At 37.3% G+C, this 25,744-nt stretch overlaps 1 protein-coding gene across 6 annotated transcripts in view; it reads left to right on the top strand.

The window, feature by feature from the left end:
- LOC127874087 (regulator of telomere elongation helicase 1-like) overlaps nucleotides 1–25,744 on the top strand; it is a 115,209-nt gene that overhangs the window by 41,308 nt on the left and 48,157 nt on the right. For all 6 annotated transcript variants that reach the window (XM_052418200.1, XM_052418205.1, XM_052418204.1 and 3 more), the window contains 9 exons: nucleotides 1,405–1,505; nucleotides 3,127–3,191; nucleotides 3,823–3,979; nucleotides 4,857–4,989; nucleotides 5,631–5,744; nucleotides 7,110–7,150; nucleotides 9,555–9,640; nucleotides 10,441–10,518; nucleotides 11,616–11,693. In XM_052418200.1, coding sequence (XP_052274160.1) covers nucleotides 1,405–1,505; nucleotides 3,127–3,191; nucleotides 3,823–3,979; nucleotides 4,857–4,989; nucleotides 5,631–5,744; nucleotides 7,110–7,150; nucleotides 9,555–9,640; nucleotides 10,441–10,518; nucleotides 11,616–11,693 — 853 coding nt within the window. The remainder of the gene's footprint in view (nucleotides 1–1,404; nucleotides 1,506–3,126; nucleotides 3,192–3,822; nucleotides 3,980–4,856; nucleotides 4,990–5,630; nucleotides 5,745–7,109; nucleotides 7,151–9,554; nucleotides 9,641–10,440; nucleotides 10,519–11,615; nucleotides 11,694–25,744) is intronic.

The following is a 25,744-nucleotide window of genomic DNA, read 5'->3' as shown; positions in this document are numbered from 1 at the left end:
CCTTTCACCACTCAAAATGTGCAGCTTCATGAGATACACATGCATGCCAAATATGAAGTTGCTATCTTCAATATAGCAAAAGTTATTGCAAAATGTTAAAGTTGGCGCAAACAGACAGACAAACAGACCAACAGACAGGGCAAAAACAATATGTCCCCCACTACTATAGTGGGGGACATAAAAAAGCTTGTGAACACTCTAGAAGTCACATTATTTGCCCAATCGTCATGAAATTTGGTGAAAAGATTGGTTTTATTTATTTCTTAGATGAGTTCGCAAATGGTCCCGATCGGTAAAAAAACATTGCCGCCAGGGGGTGGGGTAGTTTTCCTTATGTGACTAGAGAGAAACATTGTGATCGAACACTATAGAAGTCACATTTTTTGCCTAATCATCTAAAAACTTAGTCCATACATTGGTTTTATTGATTTCTCTGACAATTTGAAAAATGGCTCAGATCAGTGAAACACACTTTTTAGCTCACCTGATTGCTCAGGTAAGGTTTTAGGATTGTTCTTTGTCCGCCGTCTGTCCGTCCACATTAGGTTTGGAAACACTCTAGCATTCACATTTCTCAAGCATTCTTTATCAAAGTTGCTGAAAGATCTCAGTCAAGTTTGATAATGAGCAAAATCACATAATAAATGCCATAATTATTGCCCTTAGATTGTCCAAATTTTCATTATATGATACAAAATCCTTGTAAACACTCTAGAGGTCACAATTTTGTTTCAGATTTTATGAATCTTGGTAATATTTATTTTTGTAAGCAAAGTTTGATGTTTGGTTAGCGGGGTCAACTCAAAATATAGGTAACCAGGTCAAATCTTACAAAAATAAAAACACTTCATGCGCCAGAGTTTTGGTTCAATAATGATGAAACTTGACCAGGATGTTTGTCTGGACAATATCTAGGTCAAGTTTGATGTTTGGTAAAGATTAAATGAACCGAATCCTCTCAGGTGAGCGAACTAGGGCCATCTTGGCCCTCTTGTTGTATTCTTATGTGCAATGATTATGTGCTGCTAAATTTATTTAGTTGAAAATCTTAGATTTATTTATACATTTAATAAAGAAATTATATTATGACATGTATTTATTTGTAACTGCACTCATGTGCTTTATGAGTTGTGTTTCGTTTGGTCATTTTCGCACTAGAGGCCACATTTTTTGTCCTATATTGATGAAACTTGCTGATTGTTTTGATTGATAATCTTAAAATATCTAGGTCAAGTTCAAATATGGGTCATTGTGTGTCCAAAAACTAAGTCAATTTTAAATGTTTTTTTGGTAATTATATCGGGTGACTGACAGACAATATATATTATACTATCAAAGTGGAAGAAAAGTAGAGCGCTCTGTCTTCATACAGCTCTTGTATGATAGTATCCCTCTGGTATCCAGGTTCATGTATGAGCTACTGGCAAAGGCAAACATCGTCTACAGCAACAAGAACATTATTGTGGACCTTCTGGAGAAGATAGTCGGATATGTCACTGCAGATGGTAATAGTTCATTCTCTCGAGTCCAAGATACTTAAAGACTTTGTTGATACCAAACCAGTGTATTTCTTCGATATAAATTTGGTACATGAAAATAGAGATACCTTTCCATATCCAATGCATGCAAAACCTTTCCCAATATAATATAAAATACCCTTAACAAATATTCTACCAATTTATTTTATAGGGATTAGCTAAATGATCTTGTTGTTTTACCTGATCTTTCCTTATCACATCGGATATGTCACTGCAGATGGTAATAGTTCATTCTCTCGAGTCCAAGATACTTAAAGACTTTGTTGATACCAAACCAGTGTATTTCTTCGATATAAATTTGGTACATGAAAATAGAGATACCTTTCCATATCCAATGCATGCAAAACCTTTCCCAATATAATATAAAATACCCTTAACAAATATTCTACCAATTTATTTTATAGGGATTAGCTAACTGATCTTGTTGTTTTACCTGATCTTTCCTTATCACAAAATATATCTGACATATTTAAATTTGATTTTAAACAATTATAAAGTTGATTTTAAACAATTATAAAGTTGATAAATAGAAATTAAGGACTTTTTGGTTTTAGTCAATAGGATTAGGAGTGCAAGAGAGAAAAACACAAACATGAATGAAATTCGGAGTTTGATTCAAACTGCACTTAATTTGTACATTTTGTATACATTTATTTATACATTTATAATAGCTCACAATGAACTTCTCAATTACACTGCAACTCCATTATATCGCGGTTGAAGGGATCCAAAGATCGCGACCGTAATATATCCGGCGAGCGATATAAATTGTCAAGTTATTCATGCAAATATATGTATGCATTAGCATAGTTTGGCAATCTCAAAACACACTATTTACTTACCATATTGAATTATGTGTTATATCCATATGTTATTCATTGATATAACACATAACATTATTCCATGTAAGTATTTTCAAATGCGTATAATTAAATTTGTAATCCGAAAACCATTGCCAAGTATTATTGTTCAAGAAAGCATGCACAAATTAGACCCATGTACAAAATGATGTCATTCACCTCATGGAAAGCATGGGCTTTAACAGTAGTGATTGGACAAACTGAGGGGCATGATTCACCTCTCAATTAAAAGCAAGAAATTTACACTGTATCTAACGCGCAAAGATTGTTGAGATAGGTCAGTATTGACTTGTGACATTTACATTTATAATTGTATACACCTTGATGTGTTTACTGGTGCGTTTCGGCAGTTCAAAGCAAATTCAATAGAGAATGGTAACACCCAAAATGACCTGTGATTGGCAAGTTGGTTTATTGTTTATCGCAGTACACCGGTGCTATAGTGGTGTACAATGAGAGCAAACAATCTGGTTAAAACTGGATTATGAATGTCGGATTAAACAGAAATTAAAGTGGGTGAAAAAAAGGGTAAAATACAACTTTGAAACGGATTTTATCTTGGCAAATTCTCAGATTTTAAAACATGTTATTTAGGGATTATGCTCCTCAGATTTTTGGGAGCCATAGCCGATTCGCGATATATTGGACAACGCGATATTACGGATCTTAATATATTGGAGTTGCAGTGTGCCTGTTATGATTCACAATTATTATGCTCCCTATTACAGCCTCCACTGCAGGGATGGGAGTAACAAAGGGAGCTGGACTCACCAAAATTGTAGACATGTTCAAGGTATGGATTATAATCCTTTATCTAAAATGTTGTGAATAATTTGTCATTTATCTGTTTCTCATTATTGGTCACAAATCTGTTGATTGATTACTGATATGTACATTTTTGTCCCCCTACCCGTTTAACTGGAGGGAATATAGCTTAACCAAAGTCTGTCTGTCTGTCCGTTTGTCAGTCCTTGTGTCTGTCTGTCGGCCCGTCTGTCTGTCTGTTCATCCATCGGTCTGTATGTCTAACCAAAATTAATATGGATCCTATGATCAATCAAAAAGAACTTTTAGCTGGGTTTCTGAAACTTGGTATATATAGAGAGGGCTGTACAAGGAATATGCATGAAAGTTTAGTGTTTTTTTTGTCCGACAAAAATTATGATCATGTGGTTTCAGAAATAATTTAAAACTAAAATATGCTTCCTGGGATAACTCAGAAAGTACTTTAGCTAGTTTGATGAAAACTTGAATGTGAGTAAGTCAACGATTAATTATATCCATGATCACATCCAATAAATCACAGAGATCGATAATTAATCACACATCCAATTACTAGTAATCACTGAAGTTAATGATAAATCACACCACATTAATCACAGAGGTCAACAATTAATCACTCGCCACTGATCCCACATTTGCAGATCATCTTCAGCCAGGACCTGCCCCCGGGCAGCTCCCTGACGGAGCACCAGGAGAGGATTGCCCGCTCGTACCGCGTGCACCTCCAGAGAGAGGACCTTGGCAAGAAGAAGAAACAGGTGGACCTCTGGAGCAACCAGCCTGCACAAGACAAGATGGGTAATGCCTGAAGGATACGATAATAAATGGTTTCTTTTGGAACATAAGGCAGTGTTGTATTTGCATTATTTTGTTCATAAACAATATGCATCACGCTCTTGGAAAACGGTCCTTAATGCCTTTAAGTGTCGTCCCAGATTAGAGTGTGCAGTCTATACTGGCTTATAAGAGATGACACTTTCTGCTTTTATTGTTTTTTATGCCCCCGGATCGAAAGATCGGGGGTATATTGTTATTGGCCTGTCTGTCTGTCATTGTGTCATTGTGTGTGTCCCAAAACTTTAACTTTGGTTAAAGTTTGATAACTTTTTTAATATTGAAGATAGCAACTTGATATTTGGCATGCATGTGTATCTCATGGAGCTGCACATTTTGAGTGATGGAAAGTCAAGGTGAAGGTCATTCATTAAGGTCAAAGGTCAAATATCATTGTATTTTTCTTTCCTAAAACTTTAACCTTCGTTAAAGTTTGGTCATAACTTTTTGAATATTGAAGATAGCAACTTGATATTTGGCATGCATGTGTATCTCACGGAGCTGCACATTTTGAGTGGTGAAAGGTCAAGGTCAAGGTAATCCTTCAAAGTCAAAGGTCAAATGTATGGCTTCAAAGCGGCGCAATAGGGGGCATTGTGTTTCTGACAAACACATCTCTTGTTATCTTTTTAGATACAATCCAGGAAGACAGTGTCCTTTCTGATTTGCTATTTAAGACTGGATAGGCCTATCTGCAATGACAATTTTTCACTTGCATTAAACCCCGTTTTCCCAGAGCAAGGCTCATTTATTTGTTAATTTATCCTTATTGTGCGCCCTGTCTTAGTGAAAAACTCTACACAGATTTCAATTGACGGGTCTTCCTATGTTCCACTTTCAGGCAAGACGCTGTCGTTCTGGTGTTTCAGCCCGGGCCACAGTATGAGTGAGCTCATTGCCCACGGCATCAAGTGTATCGTCCTCACCAGCGGCACACTTTCCCCCCTCGACTCTTTTACTGCCGAAATGCAAATGTAGGTGTATATACATTCAATGCTAACTATAGTGCAGGGCAAATTTTAATAAATTTTTGCGTAATCCAGGGATAGAAACTTTTTATGGTAGCTTGTTCAGACGGGCAATTGTCTTTACTAGCTTGGTCGACCAGGCAAAGAATGAATATGCCAGAAACAAGTACACGTCATAATTATTTTATAGTTTGTTTTAAGAAAACGTAATCAGATAACAATATAACATGGCTCACATGACTAAATGCATAATGCCCTTTGATGAGCCATCATTCTTTTTAACTATAAAGTGATTAGCTGTGGGGAAAATAGTACAAGCTTTTCTAAAAAGCTAGTCGATCAGGTGGACTACCAACTTTTGTGATTGACTTGCCCGGGCCTAAATCTTCTTGCCCTAGGTAAATGGGCAAACACTAATTTCTACCCCTGCTCTCAATAATTTTGTTCTCGCAATAGTGTGTGATGGTCAATGGCATCTGCATTTAGTATTATACAAGTCACATAAGTAGAAAATGAATAAAACTTTACAATACAATACAGAAATCTTTTTGTGTTTTTTATTAACTTGCTGAAAATGATGCGTTTATGTTAATTTTTCTTGAATATTCTGAGGGACTTTAAAAAAAAGAAATCCTGTTATTTTTCAGTCCATTTCCTGTGCGCTTGGAAAACCCTCATGTGATACAGAAACACCAGGTGTGGATTGGGACACTTAAAACAGGCCCTGACAATACAGTGCTAAATTCAAACTATGAGACCAGGTGAGAGTAACCTCCCTTTACCATTATATACTAAAGTTACCTCCCTTTAGCTGTATTCAATATACAGTCAAAACTGAGATCAGCAGTCAGTCAACGGAAATGGCCAACATGACTGTTGTAGACAGGTGACCGTTGTTCGCAGATGACCACTTTTTAGATCGTTGGTCGGTTTGTAGTATTGCAAGGTCATTACCCCACCCAGTGGTTTGCACACAGTGTAATGAAAACAAAAGCTCATTGCTGATAACTAAATATAATAACATAAATAATTATACCCCCACAAACAAAGTTTAGGGGGGTATATAGGAGTGAGCTTGTCTGTCGGTCGGTTGGTTGGTCGGTCGTATTAAGTGTCCGCTCTCTATTTCAAGTTGTTTTCATCCGATCTTCACCAAACTTGGTCAGATGTTGTATCTAGATTATGACTAGGTCAAGTTCGAATATGGGTCATGCCGGGTCAAAAACTAGGTCATGGGGTCACTTAGTGCCTTTTAAACATTGAAGATATTGTCTGCTGTTTTTTGTGAAGACAGCATGTAAAATATTCTGTGTCAATGCGGCACGTGGGGGTATTCGTCTGTGACAAAGCTCTAGTTTTTATTGAATAATACAAATATATATATTATAAATTGATTAAAATTCAAACCTTTTGTTAAACGTATGAGTTTATCAATGAAACTATTATTGTTTACTCATGCATTCAGTAAATCCGACAGTTTGAAGTACATTTAATTGGAAGATATTTTTACATTATGGCCGTCAAGTGTCATTGACATCATGTCCGAAAAAGTATAGATAGCGGATTTGGGGTTACAAACCGAATGTATGGCATAACAGTATCATTCGCATTCACAAACAACTTACACCAAAAGCTTATAACAAGTTATTTGTACACAAACCTCACACAATCAGCTTATCTACCAGTATGCAAATTGATCCAACGCATCTTGGTTTCCGAGACTTGCAGAAAACAAGTGGTGTTAACGTCTTTCATGGAAATTGCCAATGACATTTTTTATTACATGAGTTTTACATAAAATAATCCACTTCCATACATGTCGAAAGTTTGTAATAACAAATGCAATTCAATGTCTGTTTTGCCAAAATCATGAATCCTTTTATCGCTTGCTAAGTGTTGTTGTTAACAACTTATCAGTGACATAAAATGATTTAAAGAAATAAATTATATCAAGTTTAATAAGTTATTTATTTGTATGTCTGTTGTCAACTTATTATGCACTTCTCGTCCAATCGCTCGACAGAATTGTCCTGCCCTGGGACTTTTTCTCTGGTACCCTGGTGCCTTATTTATTATATTTCAACAGCTCACTTACAAAATAACCAATTCTGTACATTTGTTTTCAGATTCACACCTGCTTATCAGGCCTCTCTGGGGAACTGTATTGGCAAGTTGCTTTCTTTGTTTAGCATTTTGCTATTATCTAAGTCTTTGTCAGTATATGAATTCATAGCTTGACTTTCAAAATTTAAATTTAAGTAAAATTAAACCCCAGGAAATCATATAAAGGAAGTGTATTTGTCAATAGTGGCTGGGTTTGCATTATTTTGTATGCAGATAGTTAAAAAAAAATAAATCATAACATTTACAAGGAAATTAAAATTTGCCAGAGTAAAGGGCATTTGCAAGTACCATAACATGAGGATTGTATTGTTCTTATTCAGCTCTTAATTACAGCCTTTTAATCTTGAAAATCATGAAATATCAAGCAATTAGGAGTACAATTTTAAGCCACATTCTGGGCAAATTGTTCTTAATGCTTGAATGTAAAGGGAAACTATCTGCCAAAACTGGATTTTTGTTTAGAAGAGAACTCTTTGAAACGAAAAAGTGTACACAGTTGCTGGTAGTGGGTGTTTATACCTGCCAAAAATGTTTTTCATTTTGGCAAATTACTTCATTTAATCACGGTTTATAATCTGAACAGCTAATTGCAATGTAACAAACGCTTGTGTTGTACTTACATTACACCAAATATCGCATCCTCCCATCACCAAACAGTTGAACCGATAAACACAGCCCACTCAAATGGCAATTCTGCTCTCTCAGGTTATAAAATATTGATTACCGTAAATCCACGAATATCATACGCCCTCGTGCATAATACGCACCCCCGAGTTTTGTCAAAATTTATCGGTAAAAATTGAAAATCTGAGTAAAATACGCACTAAAAAAATCAGTGTCCGAAATCGGCCATTTCCGAAAAAATGTGTCAATATATTTTTGTGCTGTGAAAATAGCAAATCAATTTGGTGTTGTCAACTATCTGTTACCCCGGTTTATTGATCGGGATGTGTTATAGTGCTGTTGTTATGACAGTTGCAAATATCTCTGTCTATTGTTTATATTACCATTGATTGTTACCGATAACACACGGGCCCCTTGCTGACATCCGGGTCAAGCAGTCATAATTACAAAAGAAAGAAGCAGAGACGCTGTTTTTTGTTTTCACATTTAATTCAATTTGACAATATTCGGGACGATAATAATTATAATAATAATAAAGTAATAAGAAGACAAAATGGTTACTTCCATTTTGATAGTTGTCTAGATGAATTACTTTTTCTTTTTTCGAGTTACAAACTTGATACTTTAATATAACTTAAAATACAATTAAACTGATTTTCATGATCTAGTTAATTAAAATACGCTGCTGTCATTAAGGCTAGTTTGGGAGTAAAAAACTAATTAATTAATTATCAACTTTCAATTTAATTCGGCAATCGGCAGACAGGTGTAATAGACTCTATTAGCATCATAAAACTCATTATTTAATTACCACTCGTTACTTCAGATATGGTAAATATGCGGTAGAAAGATAAATAGTGGTCAGCTGAGAAATATTTATTTACAGGTATTGTCAGTTGTTTATTTTTCATTTGCTAATCTCTTTATACGACTTAGCGTCCAGTTGCTATTTTGTAGGCAGACGACAATATTAACTGTGTATTCAAAGTATACAGTGTCTGCGCATGGATAACCCAATATTATCCGATAGCTCCTCCTGTTCTCACGTTTCATTCGACAACGTCATTTCATGTGTCAGCGAGCTCAATGTTGATTGGCCAGCTACCATGCGCACTTCAATAGCAATAAGGTCAAGCGATGTCTCATTATCGGGTACAGACCGGGTTTCGTTTACTGTTCGAATTGCGAACACTTTCATTAAAACAAAGAGACAAATATAGAAAACCAGTCCGATATAAATGGCGGATGTTTTCAATGAAATTTTACTAGATTTTTGCATTTTCACAAATAAGATTTTTATTGAGCCAAATTCTCAATATCTTCGCAAATGACTCAAATGGCGAACGACAGCGCGAGCCCTGTTGCACCCCTTTGATGTAATGGTGTAGTTCAAAATGGCTGCCGCGAAGCGAATAACAGCGATTAAGTTGAAAATTTGCACAGGAAAAATTTTGTTCTGCTCTAAACTCGTATATTATACGCACCCCCTAATTGAAGAAAAAATCGGCAGGTAAAAAAGTGCGTATTATATTCGTAGATTTACGGTATTAAAATAATAGACTTCTTTCAATAGTAGTGTATGACTTGAGCCTATTTCAACACTTAAGTACATTTCTATAGAAATGGCTTTGGAAAGATTTTTGGCCTATTATTTTTACATATTTGTTTGAACATATTATTTTGCACACTTCATATCGCCAAAATTATTTAAAGGTTTTATACAGAAAGTTGATAACCTTCTATATATAAGTGTTTCCATAAATGTCATCATACAACCTACTTGATTTACTTCTTTGAGAGTCATTCAGTATATTTTGTTACAGTGAACTTTGCAAGGGTTGTTCCAAATGGACTGCTGATATTTTTCCCCTCATACCCTGTGATGGAGAAATGCCTCGAGCACTGGAAGGTACAACAGTTATCTGCCTTGACAGTTGTTTTATGTCCCTAGAAGGTAGTCGGTTGTGTTATCTCTTTTGAAAGAAGTCAGTTGTGTTTTCTCCCTTTAAGGTGTTCAGTTGTGTTATCTCCCTTGAAAGAAGTCAATTGTCTTATCTCCCTTGAAAGAAATCAGTTGTATTATCTCCCTTGAAAGAAATCAGTTGTATTATCTCCCTTGAAAGAAATCAGTTGTATTATCTCCCTTGAAAGTAGTCAGTTGTGTTATCTCCTTTCAAGTAGTTAGTTGTGTTTTCTCCCTTGAAAGTCGTCAGTTATGTTATCTCCCTTGAAAGTAGTCAGTTGTGTTATCTCCCTTGAAAGTAGTCAGTTGTGTTATCTCCCTTGAAAGTAGTCAGTTGTGTTATCTCTGTTGAAGGTTATAAGTCAGTTGTGTAATCTCCCTTGAAAGTAGTCAGTTATGTTATCACCCTTGAAAGTAGTCAGTTGTGTTACCTCCCTTGAAGGTTATTAGTCAGTTGTGTAATCTCCCTTGAAAGTAGACTGATGTGTTCTCTCCCTTGATTGTAGTCAGTTGCATTATCTCCCTTGAAATAGTCATATTATCCCCATTGAAAGTAGTCTGTTGTGTTATCTCCAATAAAAGAAGTCAGTTTTAGGAATTTTCAGGTGACTGAATTTTCAATAATTGTGCGTTACATATTTAAATGTTTAATGATATATAACAGTACCATTGTTTATTAGGTGGAACCAGATAGGTTAACTTGCATGAACTTGGAATAATAAGTCAGTTTCTGTATCTCCTTTTAGGATGTGAATATTTGGTCACGGATAGAACAGTACAAGCAGATATTTGTGGAATCCAAGTCAAAAGGAGCATTAAGCGATGTAAGTGACATATCTTTATGCCCCCCTTCAAAGAAGAGGGGTATATTGTTTTGCACATGTCGGTCCGTCCGTATGTTCGTCCGTCCACCAGATGGTTTCCGGATGATAACTCAAGAACGCTTAGGCCTAGGATCATGAAACTTCATAGGTACATTGATCATGACTCGCAGATGACCCCTATTGATTTTGAGGTCACTAGGTCAAAGGTCAAGGTCACGGTGACCCGAAATAGTAAAATGGTTTCCGGATGATAACTCAAGAACGCTTATGCCTAGGATCATGAAACTTCATAGGTACATTGATCATGACTCGCAGATGACCCCTATTGATTTTCAGGTCACTAGGTCAAAGGTCAAGGTCACGGTGACTCAACTTAGAAAACTGGTTTCCGGATGATAACTCAAGAAAGCTTACGCCTAGGATCATGAAACTTCATAGGTACATTGATCATGACTCGCAGATGACCCCTATTGACTTTCAGGTCACTACGTCAAAGGTTAAGGTCACGGTGACTTGACACATTAAAATGGTTTCCGGATGATTACTCAAGAAAGCTTACGCCTAGGATCATGAAACTTCATAGGTACATTGATCATGACTCGCAGATGACCCCTATTGATTTTCAGGTCACTAGGTCAAAGGTCAAGGTCACAGTGCCAAAAAACGTATTCACACAATGGCTGCCACTACAACTGACAGCCCATATTGGGGGCATGCATGTTTTACAAACAGCCCTTGTTTTAATTAAAAATAATCTATCATCCTTCTGTGTTTCTTGACAACTTCTGGTTTTCTTATATGATGTTTTATTTAACTGTTCAAATAAAGCTCAAATTTTGTATGTTTTTTATCAGCTATGTTATTTGTTATATGCTCTTATTCAAAGAGAGTTTTATGACAAAAAGCATATATATGTATATTTATGTTATATAATTATGTATAAAAATAAACTGTCTTTTCTAAAAATCTGTGGTAAACATTAAAATACTTTGTCCAGAAATTCATGCTTGGGATTTTCTTAAATTAAATACTTGGAGATTATGTGTATAAAATCAAAATGATCAAAATGTGACACATATTTCTGCGTGCTTTCACAGCTGATGAATGATTTCTACAGCAAGATCAATGACCCGTCTCTCAATGGGGCCATCTTCATAGCCGTCTGCCGGGGAAAGGTAAGGTTGGATAGCTATACTAGATCAATGACCCGTCTCTCAATGGGGCCATCTTCATAGCCGTCTGCCGGGGAAAGGTAAGGTTGGATAGCTATACTAGATCAATGACCCGTCTCTCAATGGGGCCATCTTCATAGCTGTCTGCCGGGGAAAGGTAAGGTTGGATAGCTATACTAGATCAATGACCCATCTCTCAATGGGGCCATCTTTATAGCCCTCTGCCAGGGAAAGGTAAGGTTGGATAGCTATACAAGATCAATGACCCATCTCTCAATGGGGCCATCTTTATAGCCGTCTGCCAGGGAAAGGTAAGGTTGGATAGCTATACAAGATCAATGACCCATCTCTCAATAGGGCCATCTTCATAGCTGTCTGCCAGGGAAAGGTAAGGTTGGATAGCTATACTAGATCAATGACCCGTCTCTCAATGGGGCCATCTTCATAGCCGTCTGCCGGGGAAAGGTAAGGTTGGATAGCTATACTAGATCAATGACCCATCTCTCAATGGGGCCATCTTTATAGCTGTCTGCCAGGGAAAGGTAAGGTTGGATAGCTATACTAGATCAATGACCCATCTCTCAATGGGGCCATCTTTATAGCTGTCTGCCAGGGAAAGGTAAGGTTGGATAGCTATACTAGATCAATGACCCATCTCTCAATGGGGCCATCTTCATAGCTGTCTGCCAGGGAAAGGTAAGGTTGGATAGCTATACTAGATCAATGACCCGTCTCTCAATGGGGCCATCTTCATAGCCGTCTGCCGGGGAAAGGTAAGGTTGGATAGCTATACTAGATCAATGACCCATCTCTCAATGGGGCAATCTTTATAGCTGTCTGCCAGGGAAAGGTAAGGTTGGATAGCTATACAAGATCAATGACCCATCTCTCAATGGGGCCATCTTCATAGCCGTCTGCCAGGGAAAGGTAAGGTAGGATAGCTATACTAGATCAATGACCCATCTCTCAATGGGGCCATCTTTATAGCCGTCTGCCGGGGAAAGGTAAGGTTGGATAGCTATACAAGATCAATGACCCATCTCTCAATGGGGCCATCTTTATAGCTGTCTGCCAGGGAAAGGTAAGGTTGGATAGCTATACAAGATCAATGACCCATCTCTCAATGGGGCCATCTTTATAGCTGTCTGCCAGGGAAAGGTAAGGTTGGATAGCTATACAAGATCAATGACCCATCTCTCAATGGGGCCATCTTTATAGCTGTCTGCCAGGGAAAGGTAAGGTTGGATAGCTATACTAGATCAATGACCCATCTCTCAATGGGGCCATCTTTATAGCTGTCTGCCAGGGAAAGGTAAGGTTGGATAGTTATACAAGATCAATTACCCATCTCTTAATGGGGCCATCTTTATAGCTGTTTGCCGGGGAAAGGTAAGGTTGGATAGCTATACTAGATCAATGACCCATCTCTCAATGGGGCCATCTTTATAGCTGTCTGCCAGGAAAAGGTTAGGTTGGATAGCTATACTAGATCAATGACCCATCTCTCAATGGGGCCATCTTTATAGCTGTCTGCCGGGGAAAGGTAAGGTTGGATAGCTATACAAGATCAATGACCCATCTCTCAATGGGGCAATCTTTATAGCCGTCTGCCAAGGAAAGGTAAGGTTGGATAGCTATTCTAGATCAATGACCCATCTCTCAATGGGGCCATCTTCATAGCCGTCTGCCAAGGAAAGGTAAGGTTGGATAGCTATACTAGATCAATGACCCATCTCTCAATGGGGCCATCTTTATAGCTGTCTGCCAGGGAAAGGTAAGGTTGGATAGCTATACAAGATCAATGACCCATCTTTCAATGGGGCCATCTTTATAGCTGTCTGCCGGGGAAAGGTAAGGTTGGATAGCTATACAAGATCAATGACCCATCTCTCAATGGGGCCATCTTTATAGCTGTCTGCCAGGGAAAGGTAAGGTTGGATAGCTATACAAGATCAATGACCCATCTCTCAATGGGGCAATCTTTATAGCTGTCTGCCAGGGAAAGGTAAGGTTGGATAGCTATACTAGATCAATGACCCATCTCTCAATGGGGCCATCTTTATAGCTGTCTGCCAGGGAAAGGTAAGGTTGGATAGCTATACAAGATCAATGACCCATCTCTCAATGGGGCCATCTTTATAGCTGTCTGCCGGGGAAAGGTAAGGTTGGATAGCTATACTAGATCAATGACCCATCTCTCAATGGGGCCATCTTTATAGCTGTCTGCCAGGAAAAGGTAAGGTTGGATAGCTATACTAGATCAATGACCCATCTCTCAATGGGGCCATCTTTATAGCTGTCTGCCGGGGAAAGGTAAGGTTGGATAGCTATACAAGATCAATGACCCATCTCTCAATGGGGCAATCTTTATAGCCGTCTGCCAAGGAAAGGTAAGGTTGGATAGCTATTCTAGATCAATGACCCATCTCTCAATGGGGCCATCTTCATAGCCGTCTGCCAAGGAAAGGTAAGGTTGGATAGCTATACTAGATCAATGACCCATCTCTCAATGGGGCCATCTTTATAGCAGTCTGCCAGGGAAAGGTAAGGTTGGATAGCTATACAAGATCAATGACCCATCTCTCAATGGGGCCATCTTTATAGCTGTCTGCCGGGGAAAGGTAAGGTTGGATAGCTATACAAGATCAATGACCCGCCTCTCAATGGGGCCATCTTTATAGCTGTCTGCCAGGGAAAGGTAAGGTTGGATAGCTATACAAGATCAATGACCCATCTCTCAATGGGGCCATCTTTATAGCCGTCTGCCGGTGAAAGGTAAGGTTGGATAGCTATACTAGATCAATGACCCATCTCTCAATGGGGCAATCTTTATAGCTGTCTGCCAGGGAAAGGTAAGGTTGGATAGCTATACAAGATCAATGACCCATCTCTCAATGGGGCCATCTTTATAGCTGTCTGCCGGGGAAAGGTAAGGCTGGATAGCTATACAAGATCAATGACCCATCTCTCAATGGGGCCATCTTTATAGCCGTCTGCCGGGGAAAGGTAAGGTTGGATAGCTATACAAGATCAATGACCATCTCTCAATGGGGCCATCTTTATAGCTGTCTGCCGGGGAAAGGTAAGGTTGGATAGCTATACTAGATCAATGACCCATCTCTCAATGGGGCCATCTTTATAGCCGTCTGCCAGGGAAAGGTAAGGTTGGATAGCTATACTAGATCAATGACCCATCTCTCAATGGGGCCATCTTTATAGCTGTCTGCCGGGGAAAGGTAAGGTTGGATAGCTATACTAGATCAATGACCCATCTCTCAATGGGGCAATCTTTATAGCCGTCTGCCGGGGAAAGGTAAGGTTGGATAGCTATACTAGATCAATGACCCATCTCTCAATGGGGCAATCTTTATAGCCGTCTGCCGGGGAAAGGTAAGGTTGGATAGCTATACTAGATCAATGACCCATCTCTCAATGGGGCCATCTTTATAGCTGTCTGCCGGGGAAAGGTAAGGTTGGATAGCTATACTAGATCAATGACCCATCTCTCAATGGGGCCATCTTTATAGCCGTCTGCCGGGAAAAGGTAAGGTTGGATAGCTATACTAGATCAATGACCCATCTCTCAATGGGGCCATCTTTATAGCCGTCTGCCAGGGAAAGGTAAGGTTGGATAGCTATACAAGATCAATGACCCATCTCTCAATGGGGCCATCTTTATAGCCGTCTGCCGGGGAAAGGTAAGGTTGGATAGCTATACAAGATCAATGACCCATCTCTCAATGGGGCCATCTTCATAGCCGTCTGCCAGGGAAAGGTAAGGTTGGATAGCTATACTAGATCAATGACCCATCTCTCAATGGGGCCATCTTTATAGCTGTCTGCCGGGGAAAGGTAAGGTTGGATAGCTATACTAGATCAATGACCCATCTCTCAATGGGGCCATCTTTATAGCCGTCTGCCAGGGAAAGGTAAGGTTGGATAGCTATACTAGATCAATGACCCATCTCTCAATGGGGCAATCTTTATAGCCGTCTGCCAGGGAAAGGTAAGGTTGGATAGCTATACTAGATCAATGACCCATCTCTCAATGGGGCCATCTTTATAGCCGTCTGCCAGGGAAAGGTAAGGTTGGATAGCTATACTAGATCAATGACCCATCTCTCAATGGGGCCATCTTCATAGCCGTCTGCCAGGGAAAGATAAGGTTGGATAGCTATACTAGATTAATTGACCCATCTCTCAATGGGGCCATCTTCATAGCCGTCTGCCAGGGAAAGGTAAGGTTGGATAGCTATACTAGATCAATGACCCGTCTCTCAATGGGGCAATCTTAATAGCCGTCTGCCGGGGAAAGGTAAGGTTGGACAGAGCTTTACTGGACCAAGAATTGCCTGTTACATGAATGTGCATTACCATTGTGACCTCTAACAGACATTGTTTGTCTTAGAAGGCTTGGATATTATTGTTATTGCAATTGCCTAAATTCACTTGTTTTCTTATTGTATGTCTTACAATGAAGTCATACAGAACTCACCATGGATGTTTGTCCATACTTTTGTTTGTTTGTACATGTCTGTTGTCTACAATTTTCCTATTGATGTAAAATTGCACATGTACTATCTTAACAATTGTTAAAACTATGACCCTTTTTCAACTTTAAAGGCAAACAATCATCATTCTGTAGCATTTGTCTCCATTTAAAAAATGAGTGTTTTCTTGGAGTTGTACGAGTCATTTAGCCTAAAGAAAAAAATTAGGACTGCAACGATTTTCTGCAGACTTATGCCCCTTTGTTTTTGTCCCCTACCGGTTTCACTGGAGGGGACTTATGGTTTGCACTCCGTCTGTCTGTCAGTTAGTTAGTCCGTTACTTTTTTCTGGATCCTGCGATAACTTTACAAGTTCTTAATATTTTTTCATGAAACTTGCAACATGGATAGATAGCAATATGGACAGTATGCACATCATTTCATTTTCCTACGTCAAAAATTGTGGTTGCTATGGCAACCAAAAGAAAATGTCTGAAAATGGTGGAATTTCTGACAATGGTGGAGCTGGTAGGGGACCATATTGCGTGACAATAGCCTTGTTCCACAATATAATTTAAAGTATGAAGCTTGTGTCACAACTCCTCTTTGACTTATTTGTGGATCTGGCTCAGACTTTACAGGTGAATAACTATAATTTGTAGTATTATATCATAAAGGAAGAAATTTGGCAGGAATATGGCCTTCCATGTTGCAATTAAGAATTTTAGACCAACCATTTTGTGCTTTAAGCTCCTCTTTTACTAGTAGGTGAATCAGTCAAACTTTCATTGTTGAATGACCTTAATTTGTAGATCATTGTAAAGAAAGCAGTGGTGACTGCAACAAATATTGGCTGAATTATGGGCCTTTCTCTTTTGTAGATTGTCGAATATATAATGGATTTGTCTGTGTCCAAACATGTGATGTGGAGGTATCAGTGTTTTAGACATATTACTAGTTCAGTTACAAATTGAACCAAATATATATTCACATGATTATCAATATCATTGATACAAGTTGAGGAGAATTTCTCTCTTCCAAGATATATTTAGCTGTCACATCAGCAGTCATGTGGATTTATTACACAGTACAGAACAAAGGCAGTCAATTAGTACAAGTATCAGATGGCCTTTTTAGCTATTTTGTTATTTCCAATAAATGGGGGAGTTGCTTAGGAACGTTGCTGTAGTACCGAGTGTGTCGGTTGCAAGGTAGATATGGACAACTGCATGTGGTAGTGAATCGCACAATAGAGGTTGTTTTTAATCGCAGAATGGACGTGATCGTGCATCGCAAATATTTTTAATAAAAATACAAGGGAGGGAAATAAGTTATGGTTGTTTAATGCAGTTGGTCCATTAATGCAGATGGATGCAACCTCAGGTAAGACTGTAAGAAACTGCAACATAACTGTGGATAAAAAACAACATTTTAGATAACATTTTTCTTAGAATTTAATAGACCTGCATAATATTTAATACATTGTATTATACTAAGATTATATTTTTACTAAATTACCAAAATGATTAATACAATTATGATAAAACAATGTGTTAATATAATAATAAAAATAATTCAAATTTTCCACCATAAGGCCACGACTTTTATATTTCTTGGTTTACAAAACCGCCGACCCTAATTTTTGGAAAATGGGGATAAAAAATAAATCGGAAAATCGTCTCTTTTTATATATATTTTATTCCCGACCGCAATGAAAAACGAGCGAAACAAGAAAAAAAACGATCCGGTTTGAGTACGGTTGCGAATGAAATCAAGTAAGTACAATCGACAACTGGTTCACATATATTGCAGAGATCGGGATATTTTTCAATGTGACACCTTATGTACCTGTCCTTTTATGGGCACTTCTCAAAACTTATTTTGGGTAAAAATTACAGACAATAGGAAAATCAGCGTCAGTAAAATTTCGACCCCATCAAATTTATTTCCGAGTCTGTGACGCAACTATATTGTTTAACATGTTAATTATATTAAACAAACCCGATATTTATATTAGATAAAGAAGTATTACCTTGCAATTTGATAATTAGTATAAATAATCAAATAAAACACTGCCATTATTTACGATATATGTGTTTAGGAATTTTGTAAACACGTCCGCCATAGTTAGGAACTGTTCAGGAAGTTTGTAAATCGGAACAAATCGGTATATCTCGGAAAATCATTGATAAATGTATTCGTCGTTTCAATGCTTAGGGTCGAGTAATTTCGGCAAATCTGATCTCAACTTGCGTAAAACACTTGCTCAATTAACCGTTGAACTCCACCTCCGTTCTCTGCAAAAGATTCGAAGGCGGAGCTATGCACGTGCTATTATTAAATTGGAGGATTGCCATTGAGAAACAAACACACGATTGGTTCGGCATGTTGATTGCTAGACAAAGGAAGCCAATTTTGTTGGCGAGAAATTTGTCGGTTTATTGCTTCAGACAGGAAGGGGCTTTCCTTTGATGAAGTCAAAATGTCAATTCACACAGATTTTTCGGAAGACTTTAACTGATTCTTTGTTTACAATTCCAGTAAAAAAACACTTGCAAACATTAAACTTTGGATTAAATTATCAAAATAAAGCAAAAGCGAAGTTGAAAAATATAATTAAATTAATTGACGTCACAATGTTTGTATAGGTCTCTGGTTCAAATAAGACGTTTTGCGTTGAAAATCAACCAGTTTTCATGACAACAACAACTTTAACAAACATAACCGCGACGACACTGGGATCGATCTACCTCGATTTTTTTTTTCATGGAAGATCATTTTAGTCGAGTAACAGCATACAAATAATTTGTGTAAGAGTAGTTTATCTTATAAAAGATTTATGCAACGGGCATCGCATTGCGTTCTGGTGCGCATCGAACTACAGAAATGATGCGAAGTTTTTGTTTTAATGGGAGAGAAACGCATGTCATGTAATGGTGTGATTAAAATTGCCTGATGTTACAAAAGGTGCTTCTAGGACTCATTTCATTTGAAGATATAGATGTGTTTCTTTGCATAATTTGATTTGTTGGCTCTGTGTTAAGGTTATAAAAGATATGTTGTCTTTGTTCTGATGTTATTAGTATGAACTTTTTTTCCAATGTTTTTTTTTTTTTTTCGACCGCTAGATGGACCATTTTCCAAAACAAAATGTGTAAACCAATAAATAAAAAAGTCGTGGCCTTAACAAAAAAAATCCCTCGACATCGCACTTTTTCCTTCTTATAGAGCTGTTTCCCCCAGTCATAAAAAACACATTGAAACAACTCACAACCGCTTATTTGTAATCTCCATGTCTTTTAACAATACAGTTTCTTATATTTTAATCAATTCATTATTAAATAATTTAATATAGATTGTTGAAATATTAAATTTGTTTTACAAATTTAATAAAGAAGACTTTAAATTTCAAAATGTGTTCTTGTGGCAATATTGTTTTGAAATAATATGCCACTCTGAAAAGGACCATTATTGTTACATATTATACTCACTTAGATATAAATATGAGCAAAACCTAACGCACTGATTAAAACAATATTGATCAAAATATTTTAAAAAAAAAAGGAATATAACAATATCATAATATAATATTTATAAACAATAAGCAATCTAATTCTCTAAAACATATCACAAGAATAGACTATTATTAAATGTAAGTACAATCCTTTCAAATCTTGTTTCAATTTATCTAATTTGTTTTTGTTTTTTTTTGCAAATGATGTAAGCATAATTCAATTTGAATTTCATAATTTGTAATGGATTCATACAGGGAATATTGAATATGTCCTATTCCAGCATATACAAAAATGTAACACTGTTTTAAAGCCACACAACATTTTTGCCATAGTAAATTTAAGGATAAATAAGAAACTTATTTTATCTATGCCAATTAGAATATATCTTGTGGTTACAATGTAGAAATCCATCATTTTTGCGCCTTAAAACTAATAAATAATCGCGTTTGTCGAAATGGACGTATACGTCTAGAAATCCTACTTTCGGTTAAAAAAGCGGTACCGTTTGAAAAATAATAAATTACTTGCTCACTAAGCTATAGATTTAATTTTATTATGCTAATTAGCATATATCTGGTGGTTACAAGGTAGAAATCCGTCTTTTTTGCGCTTTAAAACTTAAAAATAATTGCGTTTGTTGAAATGGACAAATACGTATAGAAATCCTACTTTCGGTTTTAAAAGCGGTACTGTTTGAAAAATAATAAATTACTTGCTAACTTGGCTAAAGATTTAATGACAATTTCGCACACGTTCAAATTGCATCTGTACATATTGATTAACATGTATTTCATTTCAAGGTCAGAGGCTTTAAATGATAACTGTACATACCAATATTCAAATTATTATTAATAAACATCACCAGACTCAAAAAGTCACAGTGTCTTAAACTTTGCTTTAAACACTATAATCCCCTTTGTATCACCCATTCCCACAATGAGTGAGCCTCTGTGCTTACTGTAGTAGACAGAAAGCGGGTTAGTCGCACCATCCTTCTTTGTAACCACCTCTGCCAATCTCTGTCTCCCAACTTTGTCCACCTGGATGATTGGGTTTGTCATGGCTCCACACAACAAAACCTGTCCTGAGTCTGTCACATGGATACCAGGATAACAATCTTCCTCAAAACTCCAGTGCAGTAAAGGATCTGTGAATGTGGACATCACCTTGCCATCCCTGGACAGTATTACCAGCTGATTTTTGCGCCAATTGGCCACATATATTGTGGCTTCATCTGGACTCGGTGCACAGCTGGTAACTGTGGTATGGAAGACAGTGATGATATGTTGTTTATATATGGAAATTATGGTCATGATATAAATATGTAGTAAGTCTGATGTTCTAGTTATGTTATAAAGTATAGCTTTCATGTAGTATTTAGTACTAACACAGATCATTTGATTAAAGTAATGAACATGGATAAATATCATACGTACATGTACATTGAAGTATAGTAAATTTCAAGTATAAAGACCAGTTGTATTGTGAATGTGAAACATTTATTTTGATACACTGGTTGAATGGTTAAGATCAATATACAATTTTTTTTATTTGCTATTCATTTGAATTTATTTATATGCATAAAAATCATCCTTTTTAGCTCATCTATTTTTTGAAAAAAAATTATGAGCTATTGTCATCACCTTGGCGTCGGCGTTGGCGTTGGCGTTGGCGTTGGCGTTGGCGTTGGCGTCGGCGTCCGGTTAAGTTTTGCGTTTAGGTCCACTTTTCTCAGAAAGTATCAATGCTATTGCATTCAAACTTGGTACACTTACTTACTATCATGAGGGGACTAGGCAGGCAAAGTTAGATAACTCTGGCGTGCATTTTGACAGAATTATGTGCCCTTTTTGTACTTAAAAAATTGCAAATTTTGGTTAAGTTTTGCGTTTAGTTCCACTTTTCTCAGTAAGTATCAATGCTATTGCATTCAAACTTGGTACACTTACTTACTATCATGAGGGGACTGGGCAGGCAAAGTTAGATAACTCTGGCATGCATTTTGACAGAATTATGTGCCCTTTTTATACTTAGAAAATTGACAATTTTGGTTAAGTTTTGTGTTTAGGTCCATTTTATTCCTTAAGCATCAAAGCTATTGCTTTCATACTTGCAACACTTACTAACTATCATAAGGGGACTGTGCAGGCAAAGTAATGTAACTCTGACTGGCATTTTGACAGAATTATGTGCCCTTTTTATACTTAGAAAATTGAAAATTTGATTAAGTTTTGTGTTTAGGTCCACTTTATTCCTACAGTATCAAAGCTATTGCTTTCATACTTGCAAGATTTATGAACTATCATAAGGGGACGGTGCAGGCAAAGTTATGTAACTCTGACTGGCATTTGGACGGAATTATGGGCCCTTTATACTTAGAAAATTGAAAATTTGGTTAAGATTTATGTTTTGGTCACTTTACCCCTAAAGTATCATAGATATTGCTTTCATACTTGGAACACTCACAAACTATCATAAGGGTACAGTAAAAGGACAAGTTGCATAACTCTGGTTGTCATTGTTACGGAATTATGGCCCTTTTTTGACTTAGTAACTTTTAATATATGGTTAAATTTTGTGTTTCGATCCACTCGAAGTATCAAGGCTATTGCTTTCAAACTTCAAATACTTACATGCTATCATGAGGTTACTGTACCTGGCAACTTGAATTTTACTTTGACCTTTGAATGACCTTGACTCTCAAGGTCAAATTATTAAATTTTGCTAAAATTGCCATAACTTCTTTATTTATGATTAGATTTGATTGATACTTTGATGAAACTACTCTTACCTGACATACCACAATAGACTTCACCCAAACCATCCCCCGTGCCCTCCCCCCCCCTCCCCCCCTCCCCCCCCCCCCCCCCTAATTTTTTTTTTTTTTTTTTTTTTTTATAAGATCATCTCACAAATGACCACCACACCCTCACACTATACCCCCACCCCACCCCCCCCACCCCCCCCCCCCAAATTTTTTTTTGATTTTTTTTTTTTTTTTTTTTTTTTTTTTTTAAGATCATCTCACAAATTATCACCACACCCTCACACTATACCCCCCCCCCCCCGATTTTTTTTTTTTTTTTTTTTTTTTTTTCGCTTTTTTGGAAGATAATGTAATAAATGTCCACAACCCCACACTATACACCCCTCTTCACTCCACTCCTCCCTCCTTTGTGATTGAAAATGAGAGTCCCTTCACCTTTAAAAAGAAAATAGATGAGCGGTCTGCACCCGCAAGGCGGTGCTCTTGTTTAATTTGGTTCAACATGTGAAGCTCATTATTTACATAACATACATTTTTTATACCCCCATTACCATTGGTAATTGGGGCTATATAGGAGTCACTTTGTCGGTTTGTCTGCTGGTCTGTCCCGAAACTTCATCCGATCTTCACCAAACTTGGTCACAAGTTGAATCTAGATCATGTCTAGGTCAAGTTTGAATATGGGTCATGCCGGGCAAAAACTAGGTCACTGGGTAACTTAGTGTGTTTTAAACCGAAAGTTTGTCCAAAACTTTGTCATTTATCGTTAGATTTTAAAATTACTTGGTACATTTGTTCACCATCATGGGACGGTGTGTCGTGTGAAAAAAGTACGTCGATATCTCCAAGGTCAAGGTCACACTTGGAGTTCAAAGATCAAATGCTTGTCCGGGCCATAATTTTATCATTTATTGTGAGATTTTAAAATCATTTGGCAAATTTGTTCACCATCATTGGACGGTGTGTCGCGTGAAAGAATTACGTCGATATCTTCAAGGTCAAGGTCACACTTTGAGTTCAAAGATCAAAAATGGCCATAAATAAGCTTGTCCGGGCAATAACTATGTTGTTCATTGTGAGATTTTTAAATCATTTGGCACATTTGTTCACCATCATTGGACGGTGTGTGGCGCGAAAGAATTACGTCGATATCTCCAAGGTCAAGGTCACACTTTAAGTTCAAAGTTAAAAAATGGCCATAAATGAGCTTGTCCGGGCCATAACTATGTCATTCATTGTGAGATTTTAAAATCATTTGGCACATTTGTTCACCATCATTGGACAGTGTGTCGAGCGAAAGAATTAAGTCGATATCTTTAAGGTCAGGGTCACACTTCTAGTTCAAAGGTCAAAAATGGCCATAAATGAGCTTGTCCGGGCCATAACTATGTCATTCATTGTGAGATTTTGAAATCATTTGGCACATTTGTTCACCATAATTGGACGGTGTGTCGCATGAAAGAATTACGTCGATATCTCCAAGGTCAAGGTCAAACTGTGAGTTCAAAGGTCAAAATTGCCAAAAATGATCTTGTCCGGGCCATTACTATGTCATTCATTGTGAGATTTTAAAATTACCTGGTACATTTGTTCACAATCATTGGACGATGTGTCATGCGATATCTCCAAGATTAAGGTCACACTTGAAGTTCAAAATAAAAAAAATGGCCATAAATTAGCTTGTCCTGGCCATAACTATGTCATTCATTGTGAGATTTTAAAATGACTCTGTACATTAATTTTGTTCACAGTCATTGGACAGCATGTCATTCGAAAGAATTCAAGAAATCAAAGGTTGAAATGGCCATAAATGATAATGGCATAATAATTCTTAAAAATCGCCATAAATTAGATTCTCTTGATTTGTGAAGGCAGCATGCAAAACAGTCTGTGTCAATGCGGTATGTGGGGGTATACGTCTCGTCTGTGACAAAGCTCTAGTTTGATATGATTTTTGGTATATGAAAGTTGTTACTTCTTGATTTCAATGACAATAATGTTAATAGCCATAATTAGTACCTGTCCATCCACCTGATGTATCCTGATACATCTTGCTCACCAGTCTTCCATCCACAGTATAGTGATACAGAGCTCTACCATCTGTAATGTACAGGTTTCCTTGGTGATGGGCAATACCCCAGCAGGGATGTTGGAGCTCCAGTATCCTGTCCTTTATCAAATGACCATTGGTTACTCTGATGAAGTGTACCCCCATGCCACAATTCATTGTAACAACCTCGCTGAGAGTAGCAGTCACAGTAACAGCTACCAGACTGGAATCAATACTGCACACAGCTTATGGTCCACCAAAAGGCCAGTTACATTGGTCAACCAAAGTGAAGGATTGATTCAGCAGCTCCACATTGTTTCCGGCAATGTCTGTGATGATGAGTTCTCCAGACGCTGTCTCACAGATACCTGTTATAGTCCAATAGTCTTCTTTTACTTTATACTTCTCACTACTTGTCACTGTGATGACTTGGTTTGGATCACGTGTCACTGATGGTTGTTTCACATGACTTGAATGATGTAAGTTGCTGAGTATTTGTCCCAACCCTGAGAGGGTGGACAGGGTTTGTTTGATGGTTGTGTCAGGATTAAAGGTAAGTGTCATCTCATTCTTTGTTGTCATGGCTTCTAAATCTTCTTGCATCCTGAGGGACTGGTCACGGCATTTTCTATACTCGATAAAGCTCAGTGCTTCACTTTTGTCTTTAATTCTCAGCCAGTCTTCTTTTACGCATATTATATTGATGGTAGACTTAGTGCAGTTTTCGATATCAGTTTGAATAGATGTCCTCATGGTGGCCAGCAATGTATCCAATGCCTGCTTAGATTTAATCTCTAATTGATCCAAAGAATCATTAATTGTCTTACGTAAAGCTTTGATTTCTTCCAGAATTTTCTTGTAAGATTTCTCAATAGAAATCATATTTTCCTCAAAATCATCTTTTTTTTTAATCCACTGCCGGTGTTGTGTATTTAAAGTTTCTGACAACTGCTTAAAATCTTTTTTTAGATTGAGGTCTTTCACCTTGTCAGCTATAAGTACAACATGATTGCATTTCCTGCAAAAACAAACCCACTTTAATTCATGTATGTGTTTTTCCAAGCATTTTTAATATTCACAGATGTACAATTTGTAACCTAAGAATGTGAATTAAACTTCCAAATAAATATTTAAACACTGTCATTCTGACCAGAAGGTCACACAGTACTTAATGCTATATTACTAACTGACTTTTATGCGCAGGATAATAAGTGGTTTTGGTAGATCAATTT

This window comes from Dreissena polymorpha, chromosome 3 (assembly GCF_020536995.1).
Source record: "Dreissena polymorpha isolate Duluth1 chromosome 3, UMN_Dpol_1.0, whole genome shotgun sequence".
Lineage (NCBI taxonomy): Eukaryota > Metazoa > Mollusca > Bivalvia > Myida > Dreissenidae > Dreissena > Dreissena polymorpha.
Note: the sequence above shows the minus strand (reverse complement) of the source record. Positions and strands in the feature narration are given on the sequence as shown.